We start from the raw sequence: 15,000 nt of genomic DNA, 5'->3' as shown, positions 1-15,000 counted from the left end.
ATTTGTGGTAATGCTAATAAAAGTGCCCCTAGAATACTTTACATAGTCGTTATAAGATGTTCATGGCCTACTGTAGCCATATACAGTAAATGGGAATGAACTCAATCACACCTAGGAAATCTTAACTAAATCGATCCTTATATAAATACATGGCTTACTTTGACTTTTTCAAAAGCGTATTCGATTATTTCCTGTCTATTGCATGTTGTAATTCCACCTCTACATCTCAGCAGCTCAAAGGCGTGTATCTTTTGGGTCATTTTCAAGTCAAACTAAGGGATTGTGGGCAAAAACATCACTCTCTCTCTCTCTCTCTCTCTCTCTCTCTCTCTCTCTCTCTCTCTCTCTCTCTCTCTCTCTCTCTCTCTCTCTCTCTCTCTCTCTCTCTCTCTCTCTCTCTCTCTCTCTCTCTCTCTCTCTCTCTCTCTCTCTCTCTCTCTCTCCTCTCTCTCTCTCTCTCTCTCTCTCTCCTCTCTCTCTCTCTTCTCTCTGGAAATCTGGAAATCTACAAATCGTCATGGGGAGTGCTCTGTCATATCCCTGCCAAACCCTGAGATGAATTTGCCATCTTCCCGAGCGTCGGTATGGCTAAAGCAGACTAATGTATCGGGTGAATAGGAGCGCCGCCGAGGCCGTTCTCTCGCTGCTCGCTCCGTCCAGACATGCCTGATCCCCAACATGCTGTTCTATTCACAACAGCTGTCTGTTATTTAAACACTCACCTCCACGTAAATGCATTACGAAGTCAGCTCATGTCGAAAAAGCCTCGAGTTGAAAGCGGACGGACTCCATCTCCCCAGCCCCCACCTTTTTTAAAGTCTAGAAAGCTGTTTTTTTTTTAAATACATTGGAGAAGGGATTACAAGGCTATATTCATCTGGCTCTGCCACTATTCATCGCAGCGCCTCCTGTATAAAATTCACTCTGTCTCTGCCGGGTTGGACATATTTAGGCCTGAGTCTCTCTGTGTTTTGGCGAACAGCAGCCGGCCACTGAAACAGCTCGGGCTGGCCGCAGCCAAGAGCTGAAGCCGGTGTTCCACTCATGCCTTGGCAGGTCTTTCACCTCTGATTTTTGTCTTGGCCCAAGTGCGTGATGCAAGCTCATTATATGGATCACTCATACATACATTCACATACTGGGGCACTGACCAGGGGCTGTGGTGGGTGACGCTTAACATGAGGTCAAAAGTCATAATGCTTTCATAACCAAACGGATATCAAATGTCTGCTGTTATTTCCTTTCAATGTGTGTCCAATTAAGACCTAGACAACCAGGCGAGGGGAGTCCCTAACTCATCAATTAAGACCTAGACAACCAGGTGAGGGGAGTTCCTAACTCATCAATTAAGACCTAGACAACCAGGTGAGGGGAGTTCCTAACTCATCAATTAAGACCTAGACAACCAGGTGAGGGGAGTTCATATCTAATCAGTATGAGCTCATACCAACAAGTAAATATTGGACCATACTATAAAGTGTAAGCACATTATATTTTGCATTATATTTGACATTATGGCCACTGACATAATCTTATGCTGTGTGTTACAGTGTTGACAGGGCCTCTGATCTTATGCTGTGTGTTACGGTTTTGACAGTGCTCGGTCACCTGTGGTAAAGGCATGCAGTCCCGGGTTATCCAGTGCATGCACAAGATCACCGGGCGCCACGGCAACGAGTGCTTCACGTCGGAGAAGCCGGCGGCGTACCGGCCGTGTCAGCAACAGGCGTGCAACGAGAGGATCAACGTCAACACCATCACCTCGCCACGCCTGGGTAAGTATCACGTGATGTCATCACCGTCACCACCTCCTGAGTTCATGTTTAACAGGGTAGGGATCCATTCCAATTCAGTTCAGAAATGTTATTCAGAAAATGAATTGGAGAATTGCCCATTCTTTTCAGAGTCAGGTTTTTTTTATCAACACAGTTTATTCTTTGACTTAAAGTCTTTGACTTAAAGATTGAATATCAAAGAAGGCCTGAACTCACTTGATGCTTGCATGGGTTTAAGACACAAGTTGAGCTCTATCTTCATCTATAGAACTTGTTCTCAACTGGCTTACCTGGTTAAATAAAGGTGAAATAAAAATAAAATAAAATAGATTGACCCTGATACTGATAATAATTAATCTATAGATTAATATAATAACCTAATAAAATACTTATTATTAATAATTAATAAATTAACAATAACAATAATCCTTGTTGTTTGTTCCTGTTGTTTCTACTTAAATAACCGTTCCCCAGGTGCAGCTTGTATCACCATTCGAGCTCTTTTATCTATCATAGCTTCCCAAGTCCGTCGAAAGTTCCCAAGGGTTGCTCTGCCTCATTATTTCAGTATGGTACGAATCCATTAGATTCATCATTTGTCTCGCGCACAATGGGCTCTCTGACAGACATCGCGCTGTGTAGGGTTTCCAAAAGAGTATCCTCAAAGTATCTCGAGCTCATTCCGAGTCAGTTCAAAACCCATTAATTGGCCAGCGTTGATGTGGAAAGTTTGGCCCACCACTTCCCGAGCAAGGCAGAGGCCCCGGCAATCTAAATGTGCAATGTTTTGATGACTTCATGAAAAATATTATGTGCAGCCTCAAGCTGTGGGATTATGCTGCGTTGTATAATGCCGCCTATTCACGAGCATGCCAGACACAGCACTCAACGGCCTCCGTTGACCCCAGACACACCACTCAACGGCCTCCGTTGACCCCAGACACACCACTCAACGACCTCCGTTGATCCCAGACACACCACTCAACGACCTCCGTTGACCCCAGACACACCACTCAACGGCCTCCGTTGACCCCAGACACACCACTCAACGACCTCCGTTGACCCCAGACACACCACTCAACGACCTCCGTTGACCCCAGACACACCACTCAACGGCCTCCGTTGACCCCAGACACACCACTCAACGACCTCCGTTGACCCCAGACACAGCACTCAACGACCTCCGTTGACCCCAGACACACCACTCAACGACCTCTGTTGACCCCAGACACACCACTCTACGACCTCCGTTGACCCCAGACACACCACTCAACGACCTCCGTTGACCCCAGACACAGCACTCAACGACCTCCGTTGACCCCAGACACACCACTCAACGACCTCTGTTGACCCCAGACACACCACTCTACGACCTCCGTTGACCCCAGACACACCACTCAACGACCTCCGTTGACCCCAGACACACTTGCCATTTTCCTTTTTTTTTAAGCCTGCAGTGAATTTCACGGTTTGCACGTTCCACCAACCCTTCTGCCCCCACGTCCCTGGGTGTGTCCCAAATGGCACCCTATTCCCTATACAGTGCACTATTTTGGACCAGAACATTATGGGCCCTGGTCAAAAGTAGTACACTATATAGGGAATAGGGTGCCATTTGGGACACAATCCCTGGATGGTTCCAGACGACGTCGTTCGAAAATGTTAAGCCTTCTGGGAAGAGTGTGCATAGTTTATCATAAATTGCAGCTGGGGAAGAGCTGCTGGGGCGGACAGGGCTGAGGCTGAGGTTGAAGCTGAGGCTGGGGCTGGGGCGGCCAGGGCTGAGGCTGAGGCTGGGGCGGCCAGGGCTGAGGCTGAGGTTGAAGCTGAGGCTGGGGCTGAGGCTGGGGCTGAGGTTGAAGCTGAGGCTGGGGCTGGGGCGGCCAGGGCTGAGGCTGAGGCTGGGGCGGCCAGGGCTGAGGCTGAGGTTGAAGCTGAGGCTGGGGCTGAGGCTGGGGCTGAGGTTGAAGCTGAGGCTGGGGCTGGGGCGGCCAGGGCTGAGGCTGAGGTTGAAGCTGAGGCTGGGGCTGAGGCTGGGGCTGAGATTGAAGCTGAGGCTGAGGCTGGGGCGGCCAGGGCTGAGGTTGAAGCTGAGGCTGAGGCTGGGGCGGCCAGGGCTTAGGCTGAGGTTGAAGCTGAGGCTGAGGCTGAGGTTGAAGCTGGGGCTGAGGCTGAGGTTGGGACTGGGGCTGAGGCTGCTGAGCCTGGGGCTGAGGCTGAGGCTGCTGAGTCCGAGCCTGCTGAGGCTGAGGTTGGGACTGGGGCTGAGGCTGCTGAGGCTGCTGAGCCTGGGGCTGAGGCTGAGGCTGCTGAGTCCGAGCCTGCTGAGGCTGAGGTTGGGGCTGAGGGCAGTTATAGTTATATGGCATGATGTTTATAATTAGAGGACGCCGGCTCGTGTTCCCGTCCCGAGCAGAGATGCAGCTGGAGGGAGGGGTGTCTGTGGTACACCAGGGTAGCAGCTCCCCCCTCCTGCTCCCCTCCTCCCCTCCGTCACCCCCCTAAAACCTTCACAGCTGGTAATGCTAAGCTCCTCCAGGAATCTGGAAAATATGAAAGTTTGTACCTCAAGCCTCTCTCACATTCATTTTACTTTTTTTATTCACTCACATTCATTTTTTACATATTCCATGTTTATCCATTCTCTTTAGAACAGACATACGTCTGTTGGGGTACAATCTGTATAATGGTACAATAGAGACTGAATGCAAAAACAGACAATTGTCTGCTCAATAGTCTGTTCAATGTGAGATTAGGGCTACAAAGTATAAAATAAAACACAGATACTATGTAAACATGCTTAGACAAAAAGCTAGCCCATAATCCACACAGTTACCATAGATATAGGACCAATACCACTTGTATGATATACATATTACCATGCAGTCAATAGCAACTAATATCATCACTGTTTTTTACAATACAATCAGATCATGTCTCTCTGTTCCTACTCCCCACCTACAAGCAGCAACTCAAGAGGGAGCCACCAACCCAGACGAGTGAGGTGTTGGACAGAGGAGGCAGACTCAATGCTGTTTTGAGAATACTGATTGGAATATGTTCCAATATTCATCCACCCAGGACTTCCAAACATTAAGGAATATATACTGAGTGTACAAAACATTAAGAACACCTTCCTAATATTGAGTCTTGCCCATTCACCCCTGAATGGCACATATACACAATCCATGTCTCAATTGTCTCAAGGCTTAAAAAAATCCTTCATTAACCTGTCTCCTCCCCTTCATCTACCCAGATTGAAGTGGATTTAACAAGTGACATCAGTAAGGTATCATAGCTTTCACCTGGATTCACCTGGTCAGTCTATGTCATGGAAAGAGCAGGTGTCCTTAATGTTTTGTACGCTAAGTGTACATTGTCTGTCACAGGCTTCATTAGGAAATGTGTTGATGATGTTTTACCCACAATAACAACCCGGACATATCCCAACCAAAAACCCTGGATGAAAGGAGATATCCATAGCATGCTGAGAGCCTGTATTGCAGCATTCAATGTCAGCAGAATGAATCCTGATGACTCGGTGGCAGCGATGAGTACAAGGCAAGCAGGTACGAGCTCCGCAAATCCATTAGGGACGCAGAAAGACAATACAGACTCAAACTTTAATTGACTCGCGACACGCGTGTCAATGACTACAGACCATCGAGGACTACAAATGCAAAATCCAGCTGTGTTTTGCCTACTGAAGCATCCCTCTCAGATGAGCTTTACACATTCTATGCTCGCTTCGAGGCAGACAATACCGAGCCATGCTCCGGACAAACGGGTGCTTTCACGCTCAGAGGCTGACGAGAGGAAAACTCAAAAAAGAGTGAATACTCACAAAACCTGTGGCCCAGATGGTATCCCTGGCAACGTCCTCAGAGTGTGTGCTTACCAGCTGGCGGGCGTCTTCTCAGACATCTTCAACCTGTCCATTGTCCCCCAATATGCTTCAAGGAGACACCACCATCGTCCCAGTGCCCAAGAAAAAACAAGGTGACATGCCCAAATGACTATCGCCCCGGTAATCATGAAGTGCCCTTCGAGAGGCTGGTCATGGCCCACGTCAAGGTCAGCATGCCGGGCACACTGGACCCTACCGCTGCCTACAGCTCCAACAGATCCACGGAAGATGCTATTTCCATCGCTATTCACACGGCCGTAACACATCTGGACAAGAGGAAACACCCTATGTGAGAATGCTGTTCACTGACTACAGTTCAGCATTCAATACTGTTACAGGAGTGGGTCGCAGTTCCGGAGAGACCCACTAGGTGTCATCCTCCAACAACCATAGGCACCTCCTCACTCACAGTCGGGACTAATTATCTGCCTATTGGTGTCACCTGTGTCTATCTGATTCACCTGTGTATTTATGCCCTCACTTCCCTGTGTTCCCTGGCTCAGTTTTCTCTGCTAGTTCCTGAATGTCAAGCAGTACGTATTAGTGTCGGATCACGTGACAGAGTTACAGGTACTCGAGAAGTGTTCTCCCTGTGTCATTGTGTTTTTCCAGTCAGAGTTAGTATTTCGTATTGTTTGTTGTCGGTCTGTTTTTTGGAGACCTTTGTGCTCCTCATATGTTTTCGTGAATAGTCCGTTGTTTTGTATCCTGGCTTTTGGGCCACCAGTAAAGATCCTTGTTTCACCATCCTTGCTTACTGCCTACTGCATATCCTGCACCGCACCTGGGTCACACCTCACACCAACCCTTACACAATACTATTGTTCCCTCCAAGCTCGACACCAAGCTCAGAGCCCTGGGTCTGGACACCACCCTCTGCAACTGGATCCTGGACTTCCTCTAGGGCAGACCACAGGCTGTGAGGATTGGCAACAACATCTCCTCCACAATGAGTCTTAACACAGGGCCAGGGGTGTGCCCTCAGCCCTCTGCTGTACTCTCTGTTCACATACGTCTGCGTGGCTTTGCACGACACCAAGTCCATCATCAAGTTTGCTGACGACACCACGGTTGTGGGCCTGATAACCAACAACGACGAGTCAGCCAATAAGGAGGAGGTAAGTTAACTGGCATTGTGGTGCCAGGACAACAACCTCTCCCTTAACGTCAGCAAAACAAAATAGTTGATTGTTGACTTCCATGCAGGGAACATGCCCCGATCCACATCAACGGGACCGCAGTAGAGAAAGTCAGCAGTTTTAAGTTCCTCTGCGTCCACATCATCGAGGACTTGTCATGGACCAACATCACCACCACTCTTGTCAAAAGGTTGCTACAGCGTCTCTACTTCCTAAGTCGGCTGAAGAAATGTGGCATTCCACCCCGGCTCTTCTCCAAATACTACCGCTGCGCCATCGAGAGCATCCTGATCGGTTTCATCACAGCTTGTTACGGGAATTTCTCTGTCCACGACCGCAAGGCCCTCCAGTGAGTGGTGAAGACAGCCCAGTACATCACTGGGACCGTGCTCCCACCCATCCAGTACATCACTGGGACCGTGCTCCCACCCATCCAGTACATCACTGGGACCGTGCTCCCACCCATCCAGGACATCACTGGGACCGTGCTCCCACCCATCCAGTACATCACTGGGACCGTGCTCCCACCCATCCAGTACATCACTGGGACCGTGCTCCCACCCATCCAGTACATCACTGGGACCATGCTCCCACCCGTCCAGTACATCACTGGGACCGTGCTCCCACCCATCCAGTACATCACTGGGACCATGCTCCCACCCGTCCAGTACATCACTGGGACCGTGCTCCCACCCATCCAGTACATCACTGGGACCGTGCTCCCACCCATCCAGTACATCACTGGGACCGTGCTCCCACCCATCCAGGACATCTACACACCCCAGCCATGAACTGTTCACTCCCTTACCGTCCAGCGGACGGTATCGGACCATGAGGTCTGATACCAACAGGCTCAGAGAGAGTTTCTATCTACAAGCCATCAGACTGCTGAACACTTGAACTGGACTGACCACCTGCACTGACTCTCCGCACCTTAGCAGGCATGCACTCACTCACGCACACACCCACATACCCACACAGATATACACTCATCCACACACACACACACACATACCCACACAGATATACACTCATCCACACACACACACACACACACACACACACACACACACACACATACCCACACAGATATACACTCATCCACACACACACATACACACACACACACACATACATTCATGCTAGCAGACTCTCATTATTATTGTTAAATACTGCACAATTTAAACCCTTGCCCACCCCAATTCCCCCATCCCTAAAACACGTGTAAATATTGGTCTATAAATTGTTCTTTCAGGAATTATACAGTGGGGAAAAAAGGTATTTAGTCAGCCACCAATTGTGCAAGTTCTCCCACTTAAAAAGATGAGAGAGGCCTGTAATTTTCATCATAGGTACACGTCAACTATGACAGACAAATGGAGAAAATAAATTCCAGAAAATCACATTGTAGGATTTTTAATGAATTTATTTGCAAATTATGGTGGAAAATAAGTATTTGGTCATTAACAAAAGTTTCTCAATACTTTGTTATATACCCTTTGTTGGCAATGACACAGGTCAAACGTTTTCTGTAAGTCTTCACAAGGTTTTCACACACTGTTGCTGGTATTTTGGCCCATTCCTCCATGCAGATCTCCTCTAGAGCAGTGATGTTTTGGGGCTGTCGCTGGGCAACACGGACTTTCAACTCCCTCCAAAGATTTTCTATGGGGTTGAGATCTGGAGACTGGCTAGGCCACTCCAGGACCTTGAAATGCTTCTTACGAAGCCACTCCTTCGTTGCCCGGGCGGTGTGTTTGGGATCATTGTCATGCTGAAAGACCCAGCCACGTTTCATCTTCAATGCCCTTGCTGATGGAAGGAGGTTTTCACTCAAAATCTCACGATACATGGCCCCATTCATTCTTTCTTTACACGGATGAGTCGTCCTGGTCCCTTTGCAGAAAAACAGCCCCAAAGCATGATGTTTCCACCCCCATGATTCAAAGTAGGTATGGTGTTCTTTGGATGCAACTCAGCATTCTTTGTCCTCCAAACACGACGAGTTGAGTTTTTACCAAAAAGTTCTATTTTGGTTTCATCTGACCATATGACCTTCTCCCAATCCTCTTCTGGATCATCCAAATGCACTCTATCAAACTTCAGACGGGCCTGGACATGTACTGGCTTAAGCAGGGGGACACGTCTGGCACTGCAGGATTTGAGTCCCTGGCGGCATAGTGTGTTACTGATGGTAGGCTTTGTTACTTTGGTCCCAGCTCTCTGCAGGTCATTCACTAGGTCCCCCCGTGTGGTTCTGGGATTTTTGCTCACCGTTCTTGTGATCATTTTGACCCCACGGGGTGAGATCTTGCGTGGAGCCCCAGATCGAGGGAGATTATCAGTGGTCTTGTATGTCTTCCATTTCCTAATAATTGCTCCCACAGTTGATTTCTTCAAACCAAGCTGCTTACCTATTGCAGATTCAGTCTTCCCAGCCTGGTGCAGGTCTACAATTTTGTTTCTGGTGTCCTTGACAGCTCTTTGGTCTTGGCCATAGTGGAGTTTGGAGTGTGACTGTTTGAGGTTGTGGACAGGTGTCTTTTATACTGATAACAAGTTCAAACAGGTGCCATTAATACAGGTAACGAGTGGAGGACAGAGGAGCCTCTTAAAGAAGAAGTTACAGGTCTGTGAGAGCCAGAAATCGGGCTTGTTTGTAGGTGACCAAATACTTATTTTCCACCATAATTTGCAAATAAATTCATTAAAAATCCTACAATGTGATTTTCTGGATTTTTTTTTCTCAATTTGTCTGTCATAGTTGACGTGTACCTATGATGAAAATTACAGGTCTCTCTCATCTTTTTAAATGGGAGAACTTGCACAATTGGTGGCTGACTAAATACTTTTTTTCCCCACTGTACTTATGCTAAAATGTTTCTTCTATTCTACTGAGACATTTACTTTTATTTGTAAAAAAAAATTTAAACATCTTTTTTTATTATTATTATTATTTATTATTGTAGTTACATTTTCGAGAACGAACCTGCAAGTAAGCATTTCGTTGGACGGTGTATACCATGTGTATCCCGTACAACTAATAAAAACTTGAAACACTGTTACACCTCTACTACTGTGTATCAGTCGCAATAACAATGGCCTCAGCCGCACAGCTGCACGGTAGACTTAGCAGTTTAATTTCCCAAGAACCCAAAAAGGATGACTCAGAAATTTTCCCATGAAGTCAAAAGGATGACTCAGATGTCGGGAGACAGAAGAATGAAGAGGTGTGAGTTGTTTTACTGTCTGTCGCCATGGCGTTCCCACTAATCCCACCCCAGCCACGGGTGTTGTGTTCCTTTTGTGTTCGCCTTGGTGGAGACTTCACGCCATCTCAAAAACAGCAGAACGCCATCGAGAGAAGGATTAAGTCCCAAATGGCACCCTATTCCCTATGTAATGCACTACTTTTGACCAGAGCCCATAGGGGGGCTGGTCAAAGGTAGTGCACTAGGGAATAGAGACGCATACAAGAAGTGGCAGCCCTCTCTAGCCGCCTCTGGAATGTTACGGGGTGGATAGAGACCGTGGCTGTCCCAAATGGCACCCTATTCCTTATGTAGTGCACTACTTTTGACCAGAGCCCCAATCAGCCCTGGTCAAAAGTAGTGCACTACTACATAGGGGATAGAATGTCATTTGGGAAGCAGCCCCCATGTTGGTGGTCCCAGAGGGATGTTTACAACTCCTGGCTTCATTACCAGGGCCTGTTCACTTCAAGAACTATGTCAACACAGTGTCCATGCCCCGAGATCTGAGTTTGTTCAGAGCGCTGCCCAATGCAAACGGAATGCGATGAAACGGACATAATATAATGTTGTTGATTGTGCGAAAGAGTAGTAGTGTGTGTTGCAGAAATGTAACGTGCAGAGTACCGACCCACTCCCCTAACCAGCACAGCAGCCCCACACACAAATGAAATTAGGTTATCCTCGTGAACTCGCGTCCTCTTGAGAACTCTGAGCTCGTATAAACGGGTGTTAGTGTTAATGGACTGAGCTTTTTTAGGACAGATTTTACTGGAGAGAGAGAGACAGACGAGAGAGACAGAGAGAGCGAGAGCGAGAGAGCGAGAGAGAGAGAGAGAGAGAGAGAGAGAGAGAGAGAGAGAGAGAGAGAGAGAGAGAGAGAGAGAGAGAGAGAGAGAGAGAGAGACTATAAGTCAGACCTATGAAATAGACTATTTGGAAGCTTTTGGACAATATAGGACTGCTTGAGTATGTAGCAATGTGCAATAATCAGCAATAATCTGCGTCAGCCATCATCCTTTAGTCATTGTGTTTTAGGTGTGGCTAATAATCTGCTACTATAATACCCATTATTTTTGACAGCCCTGAAATTACAACATGGCAGTTGGACTTTCACTGTAATCTCTGTTTTACATGATAGATTTGTAATTATATTTTTATTTCATCTCAAATAAATGCAAAGTTGAAATTAAAGGAAGGGAAGCCCTCTCTGTGAAATGTGTATAATACTGCCACCTATTGGTGATGCACCGGAATAACCAAACTGAATCTCTCCTCCCATCCTCCGTAGCTGCCCTGACGTTCAAGTGTTTACGGGACCAGTGGCCGGTTTACTGCAAAGTCATCCGCGAGAAGAACCTCTGCCAAGACATGCGCTGGTATCAACGCTGCTGTGAAACTTGCCGGGACTTTTACGCACAGAAGATGCAGAAGAGAAGTTGACCCTCCACTCATCCCCTCGCCCCGTCCTTCCAGGGGCAAACTTAGGTGTCAAATCCTATTTATGTATATCAAGTGCACTTATTCCAACATGTAGGATGGACAGAACACACCCGTTTCGACCTAACCAGCGGTAGATTATAAGCACTGTAAATGTGTCATTAATACATTGTGTTATTGGTATTGAGTCAATATGATTTCATGTTTGTGGTATTGAGTCATTCTATGTCATGTTATTGGTATTGAGTCCATACATGTCATGTCATGTTATTGGTATTGAGTCCATACTATGTCATGTTATTGGTATTGAGTCGATACTATGTCATGTTATTGGTATTGAGTCCATCCTATGTCATGTTATTGGTATTGAGTCCATACTATGTCATGTTATTGGTATTGAGTCCATCCTATGTCATGTTATTGGTATTGAGTCCATTCTATGTCATGTTATTGGTATTCAGTCCATCCTATGTCATGTTATTGGTATTGAGTCCATCCTATGTCATGTTATTGGTATTGAGTCCATACTATGTCATGTTATTGGTATTGAGTCCATACTATGTCATGTTATTGGTATTGAGTCCATACTATGTCATGTTATTGGTACTGAGTCCATACTATGTCATGTTATTGGTATTGAGTCGGTCTAAGCACATCTCTTTTGAGGGTGTAATTGTTGACCAGCCTTCACCTGGGATCTGTTGAGCTGATATACTGTAGATCTACATAAGGATCCAACTCTTTGGTGTTTTTGGAGAAGTTTTTGTTTTTAATCATGTTAACTTGTGCTAATATTTTGTACATTTCTTACTATTTTCCATACTGTATTTTTTTCTGATTTATCTTCATTCATATCACATTGAAAATCAGACAAAATCCATCAAGGTATACCACTTAGTTTCCACTCATTTAGTTAACCCTGTATAATGTAACCAATGCAATAGTGCCAAAAGTGCAAAGTCCAAACTTAATCAAGCGTACCATTGGATCTAGGTCTACTGGTTTCCTATCAGTTTCTTAAAAAAAAAAAAAAGTCCCGCACAATGTTTATTCTCCCAAATACCACCTTTTATCTGACAACATTTCCATCCACAAGGATCTTCGTCAGGTCAAAACGACCTGACAAAACGACCTGACAAAACGACCTGACAAAACGACCTGACAAAACGACCTGACAAAACAACCTGACAAAACGACCTGACAAAACAACCTGTCAAAACAACCTGTCAAAACGACCTGACAAAACGACCTGACAAAACGACCTGATGAAGATCTTTGTGGATGGAAACGTTGTCTGATAAAAGGTGGTATTTGGGAGCATAAATAGTGTGCAGGACTTTCAGTTTTTTTTTCTCAAGTTGACTTCTTTGTCCCTGCACCTACGTTATTTAAGAATGTGACCACAAACTTTCCTATCTATTTCAGCGTTGGTGAACTTCATGCTGTCTGCTTGGTATAGCCCCTGCTGAGACTTTGGTTTCCAGCCTTGAGTAAATATAATGACGTTCTTCTCCTTAATCAAGTTTAGCAAAAATGTGTTTAGAGACACAAATGGTATGTTTAATCTATCTCAAACAGAATTCACAATACTGTCCATTTTGAAGCAATACTGAAAGCATTACAGCTGCAAAGACACTTACGTTTGATTGATATTATGTTTTAGGGTTTAGGACTTTCAGTGCTTCATTTGCTTTGTACATGTTTGGCTTAATGTCGAACACTGTAAGCAACAATGTGGCTTTGGAGGGATTTGGATAATTGATGATACTTCTAATTAATGACAGCAAATATATTCTTATTATGGACATATTATTTAGCTTGAATGTCTCTTTGTAGTAATGTGCTGTTGATGTGGTGTTTATGTGGTGCTCATGAGTGTACTTTTGGGTTCTAGGTTTAACATGAAGTGTTGCCAAATGGCTGAGGCTTGCTTAAAGTTGGAGAAAAGACCATATTGTAACATTTACTGAATTAATGTTGTCTATGCATATGTTAACAATGGTGCTGACTTAGGATCTGTTTGGACTGAAACAGTTGTGTGGAAAGCTTGAAGATGAAGACCCATGTTTGACTTCAATGTTTTTCGGATGATCTTGGCAAATTCTCTGTGTCACAGGTTCCAATTTTGAGATCTGTGCAAACCTTGAATTTTCCCTCAACTCTAACATTGACATCAGGGGTGTGTTCAGTACGTCACACATAACGGTGTTCAACGTTTTAATTCAACGGAAATGGTACTGTACTGAACGACCAGTTGAATGTGGTGGCGAGGGAGATTGTATGGTGTGTGTGCTGCGCGAGTTTTGCGATTTTCAAATGGTCACACCCATATTTATCAGGCCACACCCATATTGATCAGGCCACACCCACCAAACGGGAGCAAACATACCTCAAAGGCTGTTGCAGTACACTGTGCATCGTTTGGGTGAAACGTAGTTCAGTACAAACCGTCACGCAACGTAGCAAACGTTGAATCAAACTGAACGCATCCCAGTTACGCGCACGGATCTCCAAGTTAGGATTTGGATCTCAGTGTCTTCAGGAGGGTTTCTAAAGGGAAATAATCCTCCATTTTAAATCACATGATCTGTATCAGTATTTCAAAATTTGTTTCAAAAGCGCTAAAGGGACATTATTTAGTCGTATCGTAAGCTATCATTCACATTTCCGTCAGATAGTTAGTACAGTATGGCCTACCTTGGTTGTGTACACTAGGATGAACCCAAGGCTGTCTTGTATGTTAAAGTCAATGTTAGAATGACAACATCTGAACAGCAACATCTGAACAGCAAGCTGCTTCACTAGAACAATCTGCTGTATATGCTATTCACACAACGATGACTGTTTCTAGTGTGTATCACTCCACGGCCCTCTACTTGAATAGAGATAATGTAGAACTAAGAAACACTGTACATGTTTACACTGAAGTACTGCTGCACTGGTAATGGGTTTGGCTCCGGGGTGAAGTTTCCCCCTAGGTACAGGTCTAGGATCAGCTTCCCCTCCCCCAATCCTCACCTTTAACCATTAGAGGGGAAAATACTTAACTGACCCTAGATCAGTGTCTAGGGGGCAACTTCACCCCACTCTGGTTCCCATGAGCCCTCAATCTAGGCGTCACATGGTGCAAAAAAATACTGCTTGGTTTATACCTTCTGTCATTGGCTGAAAACAAAGTTGAAGTTGAGTGTCGTTGAATTGAATTAAAATTGACCTTTTATAGCATTTTTCACTGTAAGACCGTGTCATTTTTTTTTTTTAAATGGCTCCTACGTACCTATATGTAGCATTGTCTCGTAATTATCTTGCAGTTGTGTAGGAGAATAAACTGCCTGCATATCATCTTTCTGCGAAAAAATAAAATAGATTCTCCATTATTTGTTTGTTCCTATGGTTTCCACGTCATATTGTATTGCTTGGATTTTGCTTGAATGCTCAAAGTTGTCCTCAAAACAACTATATAAATAAATACAAATTGAAAGCTTCGT

The 15,000-nt window shown here is 45.4% G+C and overlaps 1 protein-coding gene across 1 annotated transcript in view; it reads left to right on the top strand.

Moving 5' to 3' along the window:
* LOC311127834 (A disintegrin and metalloproteinase with thrombospondin motifs 19-like) overlaps positions 1–11,604 on the top strand; it is a gene marked incomplete at its 5' end in the record, with an annotated part of 161,703 nt that extends 150,099 nt beyond the window's left edge. Inside the window, 2 exons of the mRNA XM_084159715.1 lie at positions 1,598–1,775; positions 11,364–11,604. Of these exons, the coding sequence (XP_084015841.1) occupies positions 1,598–1,775; positions 11,364–11,515 (330 nt within the window). The 3' untranslated portion in view covers positions 11,516–11,604. The remainder of the gene's footprint in view (positions 1–1,597; positions 1,776–11,363) is intronic.
* Between the last annotated feature and the right edge of the window lie 3,396 nt (positions 11,605–15,000).

This window comes from Coregonus lavaretus (genome assembly GCF_964263955.1).
Source record: "Coregonus lavaretus genome assembly, chromosome: 4".
Lineage (NCBI taxonomy): Eukaryota > Metazoa > Chordata > Actinopteri > Salmoniformes > Salmonidae > Coregonus > Coregonus lavaretus.
The sequence above is the reverse complement of the archived record's forward strand: the minus strand, read 5'-3'. Positions and strand labels throughout refer to the sequence as shown.